At 42.0% G+C, this 17,202-nt stretch overlaps 1 protein-coding gene across 4 annotated transcripts in view; it reads left to right on the forward strand.

Moving 5' to 3' along the window:
• The window catches only part of CYTH3 (cytohesin 3), a 41,440-nt gene that overhangs the window by 8,321 nt on the left and 15,917 nt on the right, over nucleotides 1–17,202 (forward strand). For 3 of the 4 annotated variants that reach the window (XR_005558766.1, XM_039360641.1, XM_039360642.1), the window contains exons 2-4: nucleotides 14,060–14,142; nucleotides 14,897–14,961; nucleotides 16,007–16,073. Coding sequence is in view for 3 of the 4 variants with exons in the window: in XM_039360641.1 (XP_039216575.1) it covers nucleotides 14,060–14,142; nucleotides 14,897–14,961; nucleotides 16,007–16,073 (215 nt within the window). In the remaining variant the exon portion in view is untranslated. Of the gene's footprint in view, nucleotides 1–13,689; nucleotides 13,708–14,059; nucleotides 14,143–14,896; nucleotides 14,962–16,006; nucleotides 16,074–17,202 lie in introns of those variants that run through there. The other variant, XM_039360643.1, reaches the window with a different exon arrangement.

Genomic DNA, 17,202 nt, shown 5'->3' on the forward strand with positions numbered 1-17,202 from the left:
GAGAAAGGAAAGGAGGAGCAGGAGGAGGACTGTGGGTCCTTGGTGCTGTCTGAGCTTAGTTTTCTTACATATGTTTCATTACTCAACTAGGCAACATAATCAGCCTTCCTTCCTTCCTTCCTTCCTTCCTTCCTTCCTTCCTTCCTTCCTTCCTTCCTTCCCTCCCTCCCTCTCCTTTCTTCCTTCCTTCCTTCCCTCTCATTCCTTCCTTCCTTCCTTCCCTACCTCTCCTTCCGTCCTTCCTTCCTTCCTTCCTTCCCTCCCTCCCTCTCCTTCCTTCCTTCTCTACCTCTCCTTCCTTCCTTCCTTCCTTCCTTCCTTCCTTCCTTCCTTCCTTCCTTCCTTCCTTCCTTCCTTCCTTCCTTCCTTCCTTGTCTAATATGGCCATGTGATTTTGTATCCGGCACATCCTTCATTTATTTCTTTGGCTTGCTTGAAACAAAGAGTCAGCTGCAGCTGCTGTGGGGGAACATATTCTCTTTTCTTCTCTTTTTAAAAATAAATACGGCGTTTGTTTATGAGTACGTCTGTGTCATCTGAAACTTCTTCGGCTTTATTTCGTGAGGGTTCTTTTGTACCGTTCAACTGGCGGTGGGTCAATTTTGGTGGGGAGGGTTGAATTCTCCATTTTTTTTTAAAAAAAAGAAAGAATGAGCATTTTTTAAAACGCAGCAGTGGAGAACTACACGAATGGAGTTCAGGGAGGCTCCTGGAAGGAGTAAACTAATCAACTGCACAATCAGTAGCTTGCCTCTTTTTTGTGTGTGTGCAAAGCGGGTCTGGGTGTCTGATCCAGTGCATAGCATACACAGGTAAGCAGGGTGGAAGTAAGAAAATATTTGTGAACAACATTCCTCACCAACAATAGTCCTTCCCTTGGACAGAGGCAGAAGAATGGTGTGCAATTGTGATGCCAGGGACTGATGTAACTTTCATACATATGCGCCGGCTAAGAAAAAGTTTGCAATGGCAGTTTTAATTTTGGCGTGTCCTGTTTCTCAGTGATTCATCTCGTAGCTTGGACAGCCTTTGGAGGTTTAATTCTTTCCTCCTCCTCCTCCTCCTCCTCCTCCTCCTCCTACTACTACTACTACTACTACTACTACTCTTCCTTCCTTCCTTCCTTCCTTCCTTCCTTCCATCCATCCATCCATCCATCCATCCATCCTTCTAGCACTGATGAGATTCCCTATTTGGGTCATGAAATGTCTGCAAGAAAACCACCAAGCTCAGAGTGCCCCTCATTCCCACCCCGAGCTACAAATATTCTCCTTTATCAGTCATGGCCTACCTATAATTCGGAGAGTTTACTGAAGCATAAAGGGTGGAAACGTGTTTTTAAGCTCCAGAGCCATGAGATAACATTCGGAAGTGGCTCAGACAGAAACCTCCCTAATCTAATAGAATATTAAAAAGCAGAGGAGACGCAACACAATCAAGAGAGCACAGTTCTGTTTTTATAGCCAGTCTCAATCAAAGTAGCTTTAGCTTTCCCCGTGGAGTTGGTTTCCTGGTATGGTCTACTCTACGTAGTGGGGCTAACCCATATATTTTTTCCATGCATGGAGAAGATCTGTGTGCAGAAGTGAACTTTGTATTATTTGCAGGTGTGTGTTTGGAATGCCCACGCTACGCCTACAAGGACTGTCACAAGCCCACTTAGGCAATACTGAGTTAATACAGTTTTCCCACTGGGATACAAGCAGATAGGGAAAAATGCAGGTCGTGGGATTAGAAATTCAACCCAAAATTTTTGTTGCTAAGCGAGACATTTTATTAAGTGAATTTTGTCCCATTTTATGACCTTTTCTGCCATGTTGTTGTGTGAATCAGCACAGTTGTTAACTTAGTATCACAGTTGCTAAGTGAATCTAGCTTCTCCATGGGAAGGTCGCAAAAGGGGATCACACGAGAGCGGGACATTGCAACTGTCATAAGTACGAGTCAGTTGCCAAGCATCCAAATTTTGATCACGTGACCATGGGGATACTGGTTGTAAGTGTGAAAAACTTACACTCTTTTCAGTGCTGTTGTAACTGAATGGTCACAAATAAGCTGTTGTAGGTTAAGGATTATCTGAAAGCGGGCGTGATCCATGCTTAAAACACAAAGGAACACCTCCGTTTTCTGAGTGGAAGCTGTTAACATATTAAAATTCGATCTTCTTTGACTGCTTTATCTAGTTGATCTCTGAATGTAGATTTTGCCCTTCTCTCGTTCCATGGGATCAGCTCTCAATTATTTTATTAACCGATTTTTAACGAGAATTTTTTTGAGTGTAGCTGAGAACATGTGTCTCTATAGGGAGAGTGATCACAAATGTGTGTTTTCTCTTCTTTTTACTGGTTTGAGGTTTTTTTAACATTTGTATTTTTGATGTGTAATTTCCATTTGGCCATTTTCTTGATTTGTTCGTCACTCTTGGGGTTTAAAATACATACTTGCAAGAAACTCCTTTGAATTTGACTAATAACGGGAGTGTGGCTTTTTTTAAAGTCATTTTCCCACTTCCGTTCAGCTCTTAACCTTTTCTGGAAGGATCTCCTGCAAATATTCTGAACAACTGCAATATTTTGGAGTAGGACATTGCAGGAAAAAGCAGAGGTGTTTTTACATCTGGGTCTTGAGTTTTAGAATATGGATGTAGATATTTTTAGCCATAGCCTTGTGGACTAAACATTTCTTTTAAAGAAAGCAAATATTCTCAGTTTTTTTTTTCCCGTGTGTCTTGCTGGCCTTTTTGAATGTGGTTCTTTCTATAATTAAACGTATCAGCTGTTTAGTTTCTCATTTTCAGCCCTGACGGTTTTGAAGCTCAGGCTAAGAAAGGGTAGCTGGTTGAGATGATTTTTTTTTTTTTTTTTTGCATCCTGAATGCAAAAATAATCCTTATTAAATTTCACAGGAATGTGAGCGAGTTGAAAATCCTCGGGTGTGTCCAGTTATACAAATTAATCTTGTCTGGCCCTTATAGAAGAATATCTGTAATTTATCGATTTGATTAATTACACAGAAGACCTTCCACAAGAAGTTGCATATTTAACTTAACTCTTGATGCTTTGCAACCTCTTAGTACTTTCTTTTAGGGATTAGGGCAGGGGTCATAAATAATGTGTATATTTTTAGCTTTTCGAGATTTCTGCAAGGGAAAAAAGCGCTGGAGAGTTGCAGAAGTATCCAAGAATGAAAGAGGAAACCTGATTTGGACAGTTCAACTCTGTTCAGAATTTTTGGCTGCTCTGAGCAGATCTCTCCGGAAGAGATTCACTTCCCGCTCCACGAAAAACGTCTCCTGTCATATTCCCACGTAATCTTTGCAAGCCGCAGTCGGCTGGATTCGTGCAACAGCCGAAGCCGAATTCAAAACTATCACGGGATGGATTTTTGCCTTCTGTGAATCCAGCCTTTACAAATGCTAAACACAGGTAGTCTTTGACCTACGGCCCCAGTGGAGCCCAAAATTGAGCACAATGACCGCATTGCTTAACCACAAAGTTCCAGTCGTATCCGAGGGGTTACTGGTGCTGCCTAGTCACGCCCCCTGAATTCTCCTGCAGTGGAAACCCCCCCCCCAACTGAAGAGTTTGTGGGTCAACAGGATAAGCCTTGGACGTTCCTGTTGGGCAAATGCAGGCGGGACACCCTCTGTCCCCTTTCCAGACCATCTGGCGACCTAAATGGAACGACTGCATTCATGTCTTGAAATAGCTCGATGGTTTATAGCTTGTTGGCTGAAAAGTAGGTTCAATCCAAGCGAATTGCAAAATATGCAGCTGGGCTTTACGGCTGTCAGGCATTTTCTCCTAAGCCTCTCTCTTGCTCTGAAAGGAAATGTGAAGTGCAGGAGACTGGAGATTGTCCCAGCTTAATGTCTATGGAGATTCTCAGTCATCTAAGCCATGGTTTGTCCCAAAGATGCTTTCTTTTCAGGAGGCCATTGGACTTTCTTGTTTTTCCTTGAAGATATTTCGCTTCCTGTCCAAGAAGCTTCTTCAGCTCTGAGCGGATGGTGGGGAAGGGAAGGGTTTAGACTCCTTGCAGACAGCCGATCATTTGGTGCTGTATTAACTTTCAGCGGTCACTAAATTAATCAAGGAATAGCTGTAATCAAGGTTTAGATTAAGACGGCATCTGGGAGCCCCCAAAACAGCTCTTAATTACGGTCGGGGACTGTGCGGGAGATACAAATCTTGGCTTTTTTTTTCTCACCGTGATTCACATGGTGGTTAAATATATTGGCGCCATTTATTGGCATCACCGATATTTGTTTAGTTTGGATTCGGGCACGTGTGAAGCTGGTGCTTTGCGGCTCAGTCAATAAACTGTGGTTTGGTAAATGCCAGCTTGGTGAGTTGGTGTGAGGGCGGCCCCTGGCTCAGTTCCCACGGCATGCTGAGCCAAACCACACTGTAAGGGTTAAGCCTGGTCATTTTGTCCTGAGAAATGTCCACCCATGGCAATTTTAAAGTAAACATAAAGGGAACTGGGGACATGCGATTGCAAAAATCTGGGCTTTTATTTAACTTGCCCTGAAGAGCTGATTCAGGCAGGCAAATTTCATGCTTTATAATACTTGGTGTCCTTTTGGTCAGTTATTATATTGCACCGTTGTCATTCGGACATTCCCGAGGCCGTTTGTATCATGGGGATTTACATTAGGGGGAGCTTTCTCGTTCCCATCTTGGGAAAAGAGCCACAGGCGAGAGCTTACAGTCTTCCGACAGCTGAGCCAGAAGTGTACCCAAGGGCACTGTGGGATGGAGATGTATTATAGCTTGTCTCCAAAGGACGCCGTTTCATAGCAACATACCTAACAAAAGTGAGATTTCAACCGCTTAATTGTGCGGAAATAAAAGGTGCATTGCCCAGTTAGGAAAATATAACCTCGTGCCTATTTATACGCGTGTCTGCTGGAGAAAGTTTATTTTTCAAAGAGAACGGAGGCTGCTTCAAAATCCGGAGGCTTTGCTTGTGTTCCATTTCACTAAACATTTTTTTTTTCTGAAAGCCCTGAGGAATTGAGGAATTTAACTCTCCTATCATGGGAATTGGTGAGAGGATAGATCTGACAGGCTCGTGTATTCGTTGAGTTCACAGAATAACAGAAAAGAACAACAGAATTGGAAGGGACCTTGGAGGTCTTCTAGTCCTGCCCCCTGCTCAAGCAGGAGACCCTGTACCATTCCAGACAAACGGTTGTCCTGTCCAATCTCTTCTTAAAATTCTCCAGTGATGGAGCATCTTCTGGGAGGCAAGCAGTTCCACTGGTTAATTGTTCTCACTGTTAGGAAATTTCTCCTTACTTCTAGGTTGCTTCTCTCCTTGATTAGTTTCCATCTGTTGCTTCTTGTCCTGCCTTTGGGTGCTCTGGGGAATAGCTTGACTCCCTCTTCTTTGGGGCAGCCCCTTAAGATATTGGAAGACTGCTTGTCCTTCTTTTCACTAGACTAGATATACCCAATTCCAGCAACCGTTCTTCATATGCTTTAGCTTCCAGTCTCCTAACTGTTACTCTTCTCTGTTCCTTTTAAACATCTGTATGGGAAGAATTGATGGGAGGTCTATGGAGATCCTCAGTCATCCAAGTCATGGTTGTCCCAAAAGTGCTCTTCCAGGAGACAACTGGACTTTCTTGTTTTTCTTTGAAGATGTTTTGCTTCCCATCCAAGAAGCTTCTTCAGCTCTGACTGACAGCATCCTTCCATTCCTCACCACCCAGTCAGATCTGAAGAAGCTTCTTGGATGACAAGCAAAACGTCTTCAAAGAAAAACAAGAAAGTCCATTTGCCTCCTGGAAAGACACCTTTGGGGCAATTGATAGGAGGGATTTTTATATTTTTTTTAAAAAAATCATTTTTTAAGATCAGATGCAAGGCACATGCGTATATATACAAGACTAAAGAGGAAAAAAACTGTTTGGTCACATGTTGGAAACATTAATCTATCATAATGTAGGTCAGATTTTCCCACTGCTTGTTTGGCTCTTGAGCATTATAAACATAGCTTTCGGTCATCTGGGAATAATAATACAGGATCCAGCTGTCGGGAGATTTTTTTTTTTCATTTGTGAATGAGCTTGGTTTAGCGGTGGTCAAGTCTAACTCATTGTGTAAAAATTCTCAAGGAAGAGGGCAGGGTGGGAAAAAAAAAAATGACACCGTGTAAAAATATTCAAGGAAAAGCAAACAGGAAATCTGTTTCTCCTTTTTCAGGCCTGTTTCTTAGATCCCATATTGAAATAATTTTTTTTTAAAAAAAACAAACCCTAGCTTTAAAATGTTTAGTTTTTTTTTCTAGGGTTGGCGCCTGCAAAATTATATTTTTCCTTTCAGAATGAAATAATAGCTGGTTCATAAGAAACGACGTGCTTCCCAGCTGCCTGTGTTTTCGATTGAAATTCGTGCTTTTAGAGAAAGACCAAAAAAAAAAAAGAATCTTGCTTTTTTAAAAGAAAAAAAAATGCCTTAATGGACCAGTTAACCTTTCGTTCTCCACAGAGGACCTGTGACTGTCATGACATCACTGAACTACAAATCCCAGCATCCCTTGCTGTGGACCAGAGACGCTGGGATTCTTGGGAATTGTAATGCTCAGCTTCTGGAAGACTGCAGATATCTATCCACCTCTGTTAAGAGTCTTTGCCGCTCAAAAGAAATAAAAGAAGAATAGGAAGGAAGATACTGCAATTGACTGATGAGCAGAAAAAATATAGTCCTTCAAAAGATGTAAACGTCCTTCACAAGGACTCTGAGATTTCTATTTGTGGGGGATTGAATCACCAAGCTTCCTCTTTCCAAAACGGGCACTGGATTGGACAAATGAAGAAGTTAATGAACATTGATAGCGTGCAATTTGGGGACTATATCTTTTCCAGATCCTAGATCCAGACTCAGCCAGAGAAAACCTGTCCCCTCTTAGCATCTAAGTGGACTTGATGATCAAATGTCATCCATCCTTCCATTCCTTCTACTTTTAAGGTCCTAAAGTGGCAAGGTTCTTATACGTACGTAATGCCAGGGCTGTCAGAGGCCATGTTAGCACAGCGGTTAATGATATGCATCCCAGGAACTATAATTAGGTGTTGCAATACAATCTAATTATGGCTAATTATAGCATTGGCACATTCCATCCGCCATGGTGCCATCAAAATCACTTGCTCCACTCTGAATTCATTCTTCTGTCTGTGGTCCTCACGGGAGCTGGGCTCTGTATGAAAAGATAAAAATACTGGCCGCAAATTGTAAACGTCACATTTCTGAATCCCTTGGAGTGGAGTCCAGGGAACTCTTAGGATCAGCTATGTGGTTTGGGGAGATTAAGGGGCTCTACCTTACACCTTCTCATTCCAACCTCAGAACTTTTGACTCATGGGATGTAGGAGAAGAAGAGGCAGAGCCTGGGGGCGGAGTCAAGAGAGGAATCAGCCTGGAATCATTACGTTCCCACAAATGTTCTAAGTCCCACTCAAACACTGGAGGTTCTTAAGAGAATAGACAACCATCTGTCTGAAATGGTGTAGAGTTTCCTTCTTGAGCAGGGGGTTGGACTAGAAGATCCCCAGGTTCCCTTCCAGCTCAGTTATTCTGTTATTCAGTTTTGAATTCTATTAACGTTTATCTACAACCAATTTAGTGCTGACCTTTCCCTGATTACATTCTTGTGTATAGACTTGAGCAATAAAATATTCCTAATGGTAGCTTAAAGTGTGATTTTTGTTCCTTTGCACCTGACAAGCATATCCAGTACAAGCCGTGATGTTGCTGTGTGTGCCACAAGGTCCTCATGCCAATAATGGGTTGCTTCACTTCTCTAGTGACGTCAGGATAGGCAGTGTCCATGTTTGCTCCCTCTTTCTCCTGTCAACAGATCTGGCTGATATGTTCTCCCTCCAGTTGAACAGCAGAAGGTGAAAAAACAAAACAAAACGCTGAATCTGTTTCTAAAAGAGAAGAAGAGAATTAAAACCCTGATTTCTCCTGAGTTGCTAGGAACCAGTTTTTTTTTTTCTTGTTTGCAACATACTCCGGCCAGAATGCAAATGTCAGCATGCAAAGGTTGAGGAAGTTGATCCAGCCACAAAGTGACATTTGGCTTCCAGGGGAAGTTATATTCATGCTCAGTGCTATGCCATGATATGTTTTGTTTAGCTTTTGCTTAGGATACCATGCTAACTCAATCCCTGCCACTTAGGCAGGGAAATCTTGATTTAGCAGGGCCCTGATTTAGCAGAGCCTGGATTTAGCGGACCATTTGAGCCAGCCGTGTGCTGCAGCTGCCAAAAAAGCCAACACAGTGCTAGGCTGTATTAACAGAGGGATAGAATCGAGATCACGTGAAGTGTTAATACCACTTGGTAAGGCCACACTTGGAATACTGCATCCAGTTTTGGTCACCACGATGTAAAAAAGATGTTGAGACTCTGGAAAGAAGGCAGAGAAGAGCAACAAAGATGATCAGGGGACTGGAGGCTAAAACGTATAAGGAACAGATGCTGGAATTGGGTATGTCTAGTTTAATGAAGAGAAGGACGAGGGGGGATATGATAGCAGTGTTTCAGTATTTCAGGGGTTGCCCCAAAGAAGAGGGAGTCAAGCTATTCTCCAAAGCGCCTGAAGGAAGGACAAGAAGCAATGGATGGAAACTGACCAAAGAGAGAAGCAACCTAGAACTAAGAAGAAATTTCCTGACAGTGAGAACAATTAACCAGTGAAACAACCTGCCGCCGGAAGCAGTGAATGCTCCAACACTGGAAGTTTTTAAGAAGCGACTGGACAGCCATTTGTCTGAAAGGGTTTCCTGCCTGAGCAGGGGGTTGGACTAGATAACCTCCAAGGTCCCTTCCATCATCATCATCATTATCATCATCATCATGTCTGTTATTTCCAATGGTCTGTTAAATCAGAGAGTCTGTGGTTTCTGATTTAAGTCATCGCACAAATGAACTGATTTGGATCATTTCAAAAATGATATTGTGAGTTAATGGTCTGAATCGCCATGTTGAATATGAAGGGTCTTGTATCCCGATGTGATAAATCGGGTTTTTGCTGTAATGCCTAGCTGATGTGTGGCAAGAACCTTTGTTTAATAAACCATGGTTAACCATTAGTGAATAGTACAATGGTCATATCGTCTTGGAGAGAGGGAGTGACTAAATTTGTAGCCCTATATCAGAGTTTTCCAACTTCAGACATTTTAAGAAAAGAAGGACGAGGGGGGACATGATAGCAGTGTTCCAGTATCTCAGGGACTGCCCCAAAGAAGAGGGAGTCTAGCTATTCTCCAAAGCACCTGAAGGCAGGGCAAGAAGCAACAGATAATAGTAATTATCTGAAGTAATCAAGGAGAGAAGCAACCTGGAACTAAGGAGAAACTTCCTGACAGATAGAACAATTAACCAGTGGAACGACCTGCCTCCAGAAGTTGTGGGTACTCCATCATTGGAGATTTTTAAGAAGAGACTGGACAGCCATTTGTCTGACATGGTGTAGGTAGGGTTTCCTGCCTGAGCAGGGGGTTGGACTAGATGACCTCCATATTCCTATTCTATTCTATTCTATTCTATTCTATTCTATTCTATTCTATTCTATTCTATTCTATTCTATTCTATTCTACAAAATGCAGGAGCCGGTTCCCTTAATTTAGCTGCAGCAATGCAAAAAATATAAAAAAATCTCTTTTGTTTGAGATCCAAGAAGAATTGTTGTTTTAGGAAACACATTTTTCATTCCTTCGGGCTAAATTGAAATTCTTTCACGGGGACATATCAACAATCTTTGTCTGCCGAGTTCAGGGGGGGTGGTGTGTGCATCTTTTTTTGTTATTACTTTATTCTGCAAGCCGTGAGCCTTGCCTGTTTTAGTAACATGTGGTACTAATATTCTTGGTAAGGGATTGCATTTTTTTTCTTCCCCTTCCTTTTTCACTGCTGAAATGTCTTTGTTTTCTTCTCTCAGAATAACAGAAGGACAGATTTGGAAGGGACCTTTGAGGTCCTCTAGTCCAACCCCCGGCAGAAGCAGTGAGAAGAGTAATTCTCCCCAGTGGAGCTGCCCATACATTCCCTCCCATTCCTTGATTTCTTGTTTTAAATTAAGCCCATTATCTTGTGACCTCTTCCATATCTGGGTGGTTGATTCTTCCAAAACCTGGTTGACCTTCGGCCATAACTCAGGACATTTTATCTTTCAGTTGGTTTCAGTTGGAGGTGGTTATCTTATCTCGTGAACTTTGCACAGAACTGCAGACCCGTTTATTTTCTTGTCTTGAACATCCTTTGAACAGAAATAGACAGACCTTAAATACCCAAGGCTTGTTCAAAGAGGAGCGTGGAAGAACAAGGACCAAGTCTTCTAATACTTGGCCAAATCTGAGACTTTTCTCTATGAATGTTTGGGACATCCTCTTAGATACACAAAATGGGTCCTTGGTGTTTCTCCATCTCTCTGTGAGTTGCGTTGCTTCCCTCCCCCCCCCCCCCGAGGTTGATTCTCGATGCTCACTTGTTTATTTTGTTAAACCTCCAAGCAGGACTAATTGAGCCATGGCTAATCAAATATTGCTGAATAAAAACAAACTGAAATCCTCCTTTTAAAACCTGATGCGGCATGTTACATATTTTCACATCACTAAGTTTATACATCTCCAGTGTCCATTTACATCTATGGTTTAAAACTAACCACAGTCCTTGGACTAGTTCCGCTATAACACAGATGGGTTATATCTGCGGTTTGTCATCAGGCTAAGTGGGGTTTAACCATTGTGTTTGAATTGTTATAGTAGGGATCTTTGTTATACAAAACTGTAAACTGTGGCTTATATACCATAGGAATGGCTTCATAGATCATGAGAAATCAAAAAGAAGTAACATGGCAAAATATGAGTATACATCACTGAATTGGGTAGGTCTAGTCTAATGAAAAGAAGGACTAGGGGTGACATGATAGCAGTCTTCCAATATCTCAGGGGCTGCCCCAAAGAAGAGGGAGTCAAGCTATTTTCCAAAGTGCACCAAGGACCCCACTGTCGTTGTCCTCCTCCTCCTCCTCTCTGCAAACCCCATCCTCTTCTAACACTGATGATGTTACCTAGTTTGGTGGCGAAATGTCTGCAAGAAAAGAACCAAGCTCAGAAAGTGCCAAGAACCCCACAGACTTTCCCCTTCTCCTCCTAAATCTTTGAGAAGAGCAACAAAGATGATAAGGGGACTGGAGGCTACAACATATAAGGAACGGTTGCTGGAATTGGGTATGTCTAGTTTAATGAAGAGAAGGACGAGGGGTGACATGATAGCAGTGTTCCAGTATCTCAGGGGCTGCCCCAAAGAAGAGGGAGTCAAGCTATTTTCCAAAGTGCCTGAAGGCAGGACAAGAAGCAACGGATGGACACTAACCAAGGAGAGAAGCAACCTAGAACTAAGGAGAAACTTCTTGACAATTAGAACAATCAATCAGTGGAACAACCTGCCTCCAGAAGTTGTGGGTGCTCCATCATGGGAGGTTTTTAAGGAGAGAATGGACAGCCATTTGTCTGGAATGGTATAGGTCTGCTTGCGCAGGGGGATCAGCTAGAAGACCTCCAAGATCCCTTCCCACTTCGTCAGTCAGTTATTCTGAATCACAAAATCAGAACTCAATCTTAGTAATGACAGATTCTTGGAGGGGGGGGGGAAAGGCCATGATTCCCTAAACAAAACACTTGTCTTTTTAAAAGCAATCCAGAAAAGGGAGTTTGTGAGAAAGATGCATCTGTTTCCAGGAACAGGATGACGGGTCTTTATTTTCTCAAAACGGTATGCGTGTATGTTTGTGTACGAATCCATCACTTCATTGTAATTGAGTTTACTTTTTGTGTTTTGCCCTTTAAAAGCCACTTATGCACATTCTGGGAGACGACAGCAAAGTACACAAATTACAGACCTGCTTGTTATCAGATTGCGGTGCCTGATGGAAAAAAAAAAATAAGGGAAGAACAGAGAAGCACGTATTATTCCAGCTTCAATCTGTGTTTTTCAAAACAGGACTTTTTGTATCACTGGGGTAATGAAAGGATGGGAGGAGGAGGAGAAGATATTTAACTAAGTGTTCAGATACCTGGCTGGCGAAGTGCTCAACAAATATTTGCCAAGCCTCGTGGAACACTAATGGACCTTCAGGAGAAACGTGTGACTTTACTTAGTGTTCTTCTTCTTGTAAACTCCTTTACCAAGCAATGGTTTGTCTTGATCATCATCTAATCTGTCTTAATTCTTTGGGAAAATCAAGATACACCATCTGTTCATTTCTTCGGGTTTTATTATTTGCCAAATGACCCGGATCATCTCCAGCGAGGCACCTGGTTTACTAAGTTTCCGTCTGAGGAACGATTTCTGGATTAAACTACGGGACAATTTGGACAGGTCTTCCGTGATGGTGAGACAGGTGGCTCTCCAAAGTTTCATGACCCAGCTAGGGAACATCATCAGTGCTAGAAAGGAGTGGGGTTTGCAGAGTAGATGAGGACAACTGCGGGGTCCTTGGGGTTCTCTGCGCTAGGTTGTTTTTTTTTGCAGACATTTCATCGCCCAACTAAATAACATCATGCACTGATGATGTAAGATTCAGAACCAGCTTCTAAGCACTTTTTTTTTTTAAAGGAAACACTTAATAACACTTAATTCTTTCCCGTTTGTGAACGGTAGCATTCCTTAAATTTGATTAAGGTGCAGAACTCTCTCACTCTCTCTCTCTCTCTCTCTCTCTCTCTCTCTCTCTCTCTCTCTCTCTCTCTCTCCCCCTCTCTCTCTCTCTCTCTCTCCTTCTCCTTCTCCTTCTCCTTCTCCTTCAGCAGAGTTAGGCATATTTATTATGAGTTGCTTTTTCATAATTCTTGGTTTCCAAAGTCTGTTAGCTCAGGGATTACTAATCTTCTACCGCTAAAGAGAGTGAGTGGGTGGGGGATAATTTTTGACTCGGCTTGTGAAGTTTGACCCTGACTAACGCTACTGAACCAGACAGAGCCTATATCCTCTCGTCCTCTGACAGAGTATCAGCCTGCTGCCCAAATCTTTGCTTATAAAAAGTTTGGGAGATCAAAGGTGTGTTCGTGGAAGAGCAGCCAAAAGATATTTCTTGCTTTATTTACACAAGCAGCTTTCCTCCTGCTGCTCCCAAGAATTGCTTATTTGTAATACATCCCCATCTCTTCCTTCAGACGACTCTGACAGACGCTCACCCCACCCTGGAATAATATTGCTTACCCTTTCAGACTTTCTGGGAAAAGCTTTCCAACACACAAAGCTTATTTTCCTCTGGTTAGCAAAGCGATGCTGGGATACAGGCAGTCCTCGACTTAACAAGCACAATGGAGGCCAAAATTTGGGTTGCCAAGTGAGACGACCATTAACTTCGTTTTGCTTCATTTTACAACAGTTCTTGCAGCAGCTGTTAAATGAATCACTGCAAAAAGGAGGGCTTCTCCTTGGAGCTTGTCAAAAGCTAATTTTTTCAGCTGCTACACTTTTTTTTTTTTAAAGATACCATCTTCCTTTTCAGCTTCCTAAATGTGTCTGTTTGTAAGCAAGCAAAAAACCAAAAACAAAACACTTGCAGTTTAAAAGATCTCCATGGGTGCCCTTTGCCACTGATGTAGAATAATTTAATGCGGTTAATTGTGTCAGCCTTTACTCTGCAACAGAGTTGGAGGGGCCATCTGCTTTTATAATTTTTTAAGGTAAGTGAGCAGCGTCAACATTAGCCAAGATGTGATTTGCACGCTGTAATGGGGTTGCTTGCTAATTATTGTTGAGTGTTTTCTGGGAAAATAAACCTGCCCTAAAGGTCTTTGCTATTAAAGAAATAATATTCACTGTAGTTTGAAGGAGTTTTCCTTATGGACAGAGGGTGAAGTACAGGTAGTCCTTGACTTACGACCTGTTCAATGACAGTCGTAAATTGAGGACTATCTGTATTTCTATGGGGTCTACCTTACATTGACACCCACCAAGCAGAGGCCCGTGTAGTATTCACTAGTAAAATATTAGTAGTTTCAGACGGTTTACAAGGGTGCTTTTCTTTTCATCCAGTGCCTGATGATCTGTCTGCGGAGGAGAGAGAGGAACTTTTAAACATCCGTCGCAGAAAAAAAGAATTAATTGACGATATAGAGGTAATCAATTTCTTTTTCTAATAAACTTTCTTGTCTCCTGGATTGGATCACAGGGGGTGCTTGACTTACGGCGATTGGGAGCAGAGTTCCCATGGCTAAGCCAGGGGATTGTTAAGTGATCCGTGCTCAGTTTTACAACCTTTTTCTGCCACAGTTCTTAAGCGATTCACTGCCTGGATTTTGGTCACGCCATGGCAGGGATTCTGCGGTTGTTGTAGGGTCATCACTTTGAATGGTCGCTAAATGGATAGATGTAAGTTGAGGGACTCCCTGGGTTGTGGCAGTTAAGTTGTCCTGCTGTTTTTTCAACTCAAGTTTGTTTGTTTTTTTAAAATAATTGCTACTCAGCAAAGGTAATTCAGCTGCCACGTCCTGTGGATAAAATGACAGGGTAGATAAAGATATCTCGAGATGTTATGAAGCATCTAAATTCCTTTTAAAAAGAAAAAGAAAAGAAAGAAATAAACAAACTTGCCACCCCACAGGTGCACTTTCTGGGAAATCGCCTTTCATTATTTTAATTAGATCAATGGGATTTAGGCACTGCCCCATTCCTGAATGACTCTGTGTGGCTCACAGTAGGGCATTTGACATAAAATACAACACAATCCCACCCCCCAAAAAAACCCTAAACTAAGAAAAACAAAAAGGGTTAGGATAAAGAACAAAGATACAGAATCCAGCCAACGGCACCAAAAGGACACATCCACGACATTTGCCAAGGCTAAACTCTGACTTTGTGTTCTTTCTGCAGCGGTTAAAATTTGAGATTGCAGAAGTTATGACTGAGATTGATCACCTGACCAGCGTAGAGGAGAGGTGAGTCCCCCTCCTCTTCCTCCTCCTCCTCCTCCTCCTCCTCTTTGCAAACCCCACTCCATTCTAGCACCGATGATGTTACCTAGTTGGTTAATGAAAAGTCTGCAAGAAAACAACCAAGCTCAAAGAACACCAAGGATCCCACATTTCAATCCAGAGCTACAAAAATTCCTTTGCATGGACAGTATTTCCTGGCAGGAACTTTTCTGCAGTCAATAAATGCAGACTTTTGCATCAGATCTCTTTGTTTAGTCAGTTTATTGTATAATCTTTTTTCCTTAGCTGCAAGATAACATGCTTTTCTTTATCTGGAGCAGGAATAAATTTTAAAGGGTTTTCTATCCTAACTCGCACTTGGATCTTAGCAAACAAAAATGTAATAAGAGGAAAGGGGTTGTCTCTCTTATTTCCCCCCCCCCCCAAAGACAACAAAAATTATATTTTTGTTTGCCTTTGGGGAAAAATAACAGAGAGAACCCTTTCCCCCTTATTCAGAGTGTGTTAGTTTAGTGCATCTGGACCCAGAATTGAAGGTTTCAAGATGTGAAGGTTGAGATTCTTGCATTAAGTTTTTGAAGGTTGAGCTAGATAAAGCCTTGCATCCTGCCGCTGGCACGAGGCCGGCAATGGCATTTTGGGTACAACCTCCGTGGTTTGTTTATCAAGCCTCTGCAATCGTTTTAGTTGTGGGATTGTGCTAGCAAAGCAGAAAACCTAAACGCTTATTGGCATCCAGACACTCGGTGTATTATTCCATCCGTTCCTTTGGATGAATCCAGTTTAACTGGTTTGTGGGTTAAAACCTTATAATTCCTGGCTCCTGCGTTTGCCAGAATATTTAAATGCCATTTCTGACTCTCTGCCATGAAGCTAAAGCTACTTCTGATTTTTCTCTGAGTTAATAACAATTTTAAACCACGAGAAGGGGTTGAAGGCTCCTTGTGCGCTCACCTGACCCATAAACAATGCCTTCAATTTAATTGAGGAAACACATTTTTGTTCTAATTCTGTCTTTTTTTTATTTCTCTTCCCTCCAAACTGACAGTAAAGCTACCCAAAGGAATAAGCAAGTTGCAATGGGAAGGAAAAAATTTAACATGGATCCCAAGAAGGTGAGACTTTCTTAGTTCTTGAGAATGCGTACTTTGAGCTGAGTTGTTTCATGTGGCCAAATCATGGTTTGTCTAACCAGTTTGTTCAGTCAACTATAGTTGGAGGTGTTGATTGCATGCTTTAAGCCGGGGTGAACAATCTTGACAACTTTTAAGACCTGTGGACTTCAACTCCCAGAATTTCCCAGCCAGCATGACCCCTAACTCATTAAAATATAGTAGATTTACGTCAGGTGTATCCAAACTTGGCAACTTTAAGACTCGTGGACTTCAACTCCCAGAATTCCTCAGCCAGCATGACCCCTAACTCATTAAAATACAGTAGATTTACATCAGGTGTATCCAAACTTGGCAACTTTAAGACTCGTGGACTTCAACTCCCAGAATTCTCCAGCCAGCCAACTGCCCGAATTCCCAGCTACAAGCATGCAATGACAGATGCCATCTTGCTTTATTAACCCAGCTCCTCTGATCTCCATTGTACCACTTTGCTAGAAAAGCCCAATAAATGGAGCTTGGCAACATTGGAGCATGCTCTCTAGAGCTGTTCTGCAAACGTATCTCTCTTATTACATTTCAGTCTTCATCCATTTTTCCATTTTTTCTTTATTAGATCTCAAAGAGACAGTTCAGTGAAGGCACGTTCTTTTTGTCTGGTTCACCTCCTAAGAGCTAAATACATCTGGAACTTTGTCTTCTCCCTACGGGGTTAGCTTGATTTTGTTTCCGATGACGCTAATTTCATTTTTTGAGTCATCTGGATTTCCAGAAGACAAGTCCCATTAGAAGAAAGCATAGAGTTGAAAGAAAGAGAGAGAGAGAGGGAAAGAGAGGAGAGAGAGAGAAAAGGAGAGGAAGAGGAAGAAAGAGGGACAGAGAGAAAGATAGAGAGAGTGAAATATAGAAAGAGAAAGAAAGAAGAGAGAAAGATAAAGAGCAAGAAAGGGAAAGGGAAAGAGATGGAGAGAAAAGTAGAAAGAGAAAGAGAAAGAAAAAAGGAGAAAGATATAGAGAGAGTGAAAGAGAGAGAGAAAGATAGAAAGAGAAAGACTGAGAAAGAACAGGAAAGATGGAGAGAGAGAAAGAGAAAGAGAAAGAGAGAGAGAGAGAAAGAGAGAGAGAGATAGAT

This window comes from Crotalus tigris, unplaced genomic scaffold, assembly GCF_016545835.1.
Source record: "Crotalus tigris isolate CLP2741 ecotype Arizona unplaced genomic scaffold, ASM1654583v1 scf7180000019173.45859301935:6455823, whole genome shotgun sequence".
Lineage (NCBI taxonomy): Eukaryota > Metazoa > Chordata > Lepidosauria > Squamata > Viperidae > Crotalus > Crotalus tigris.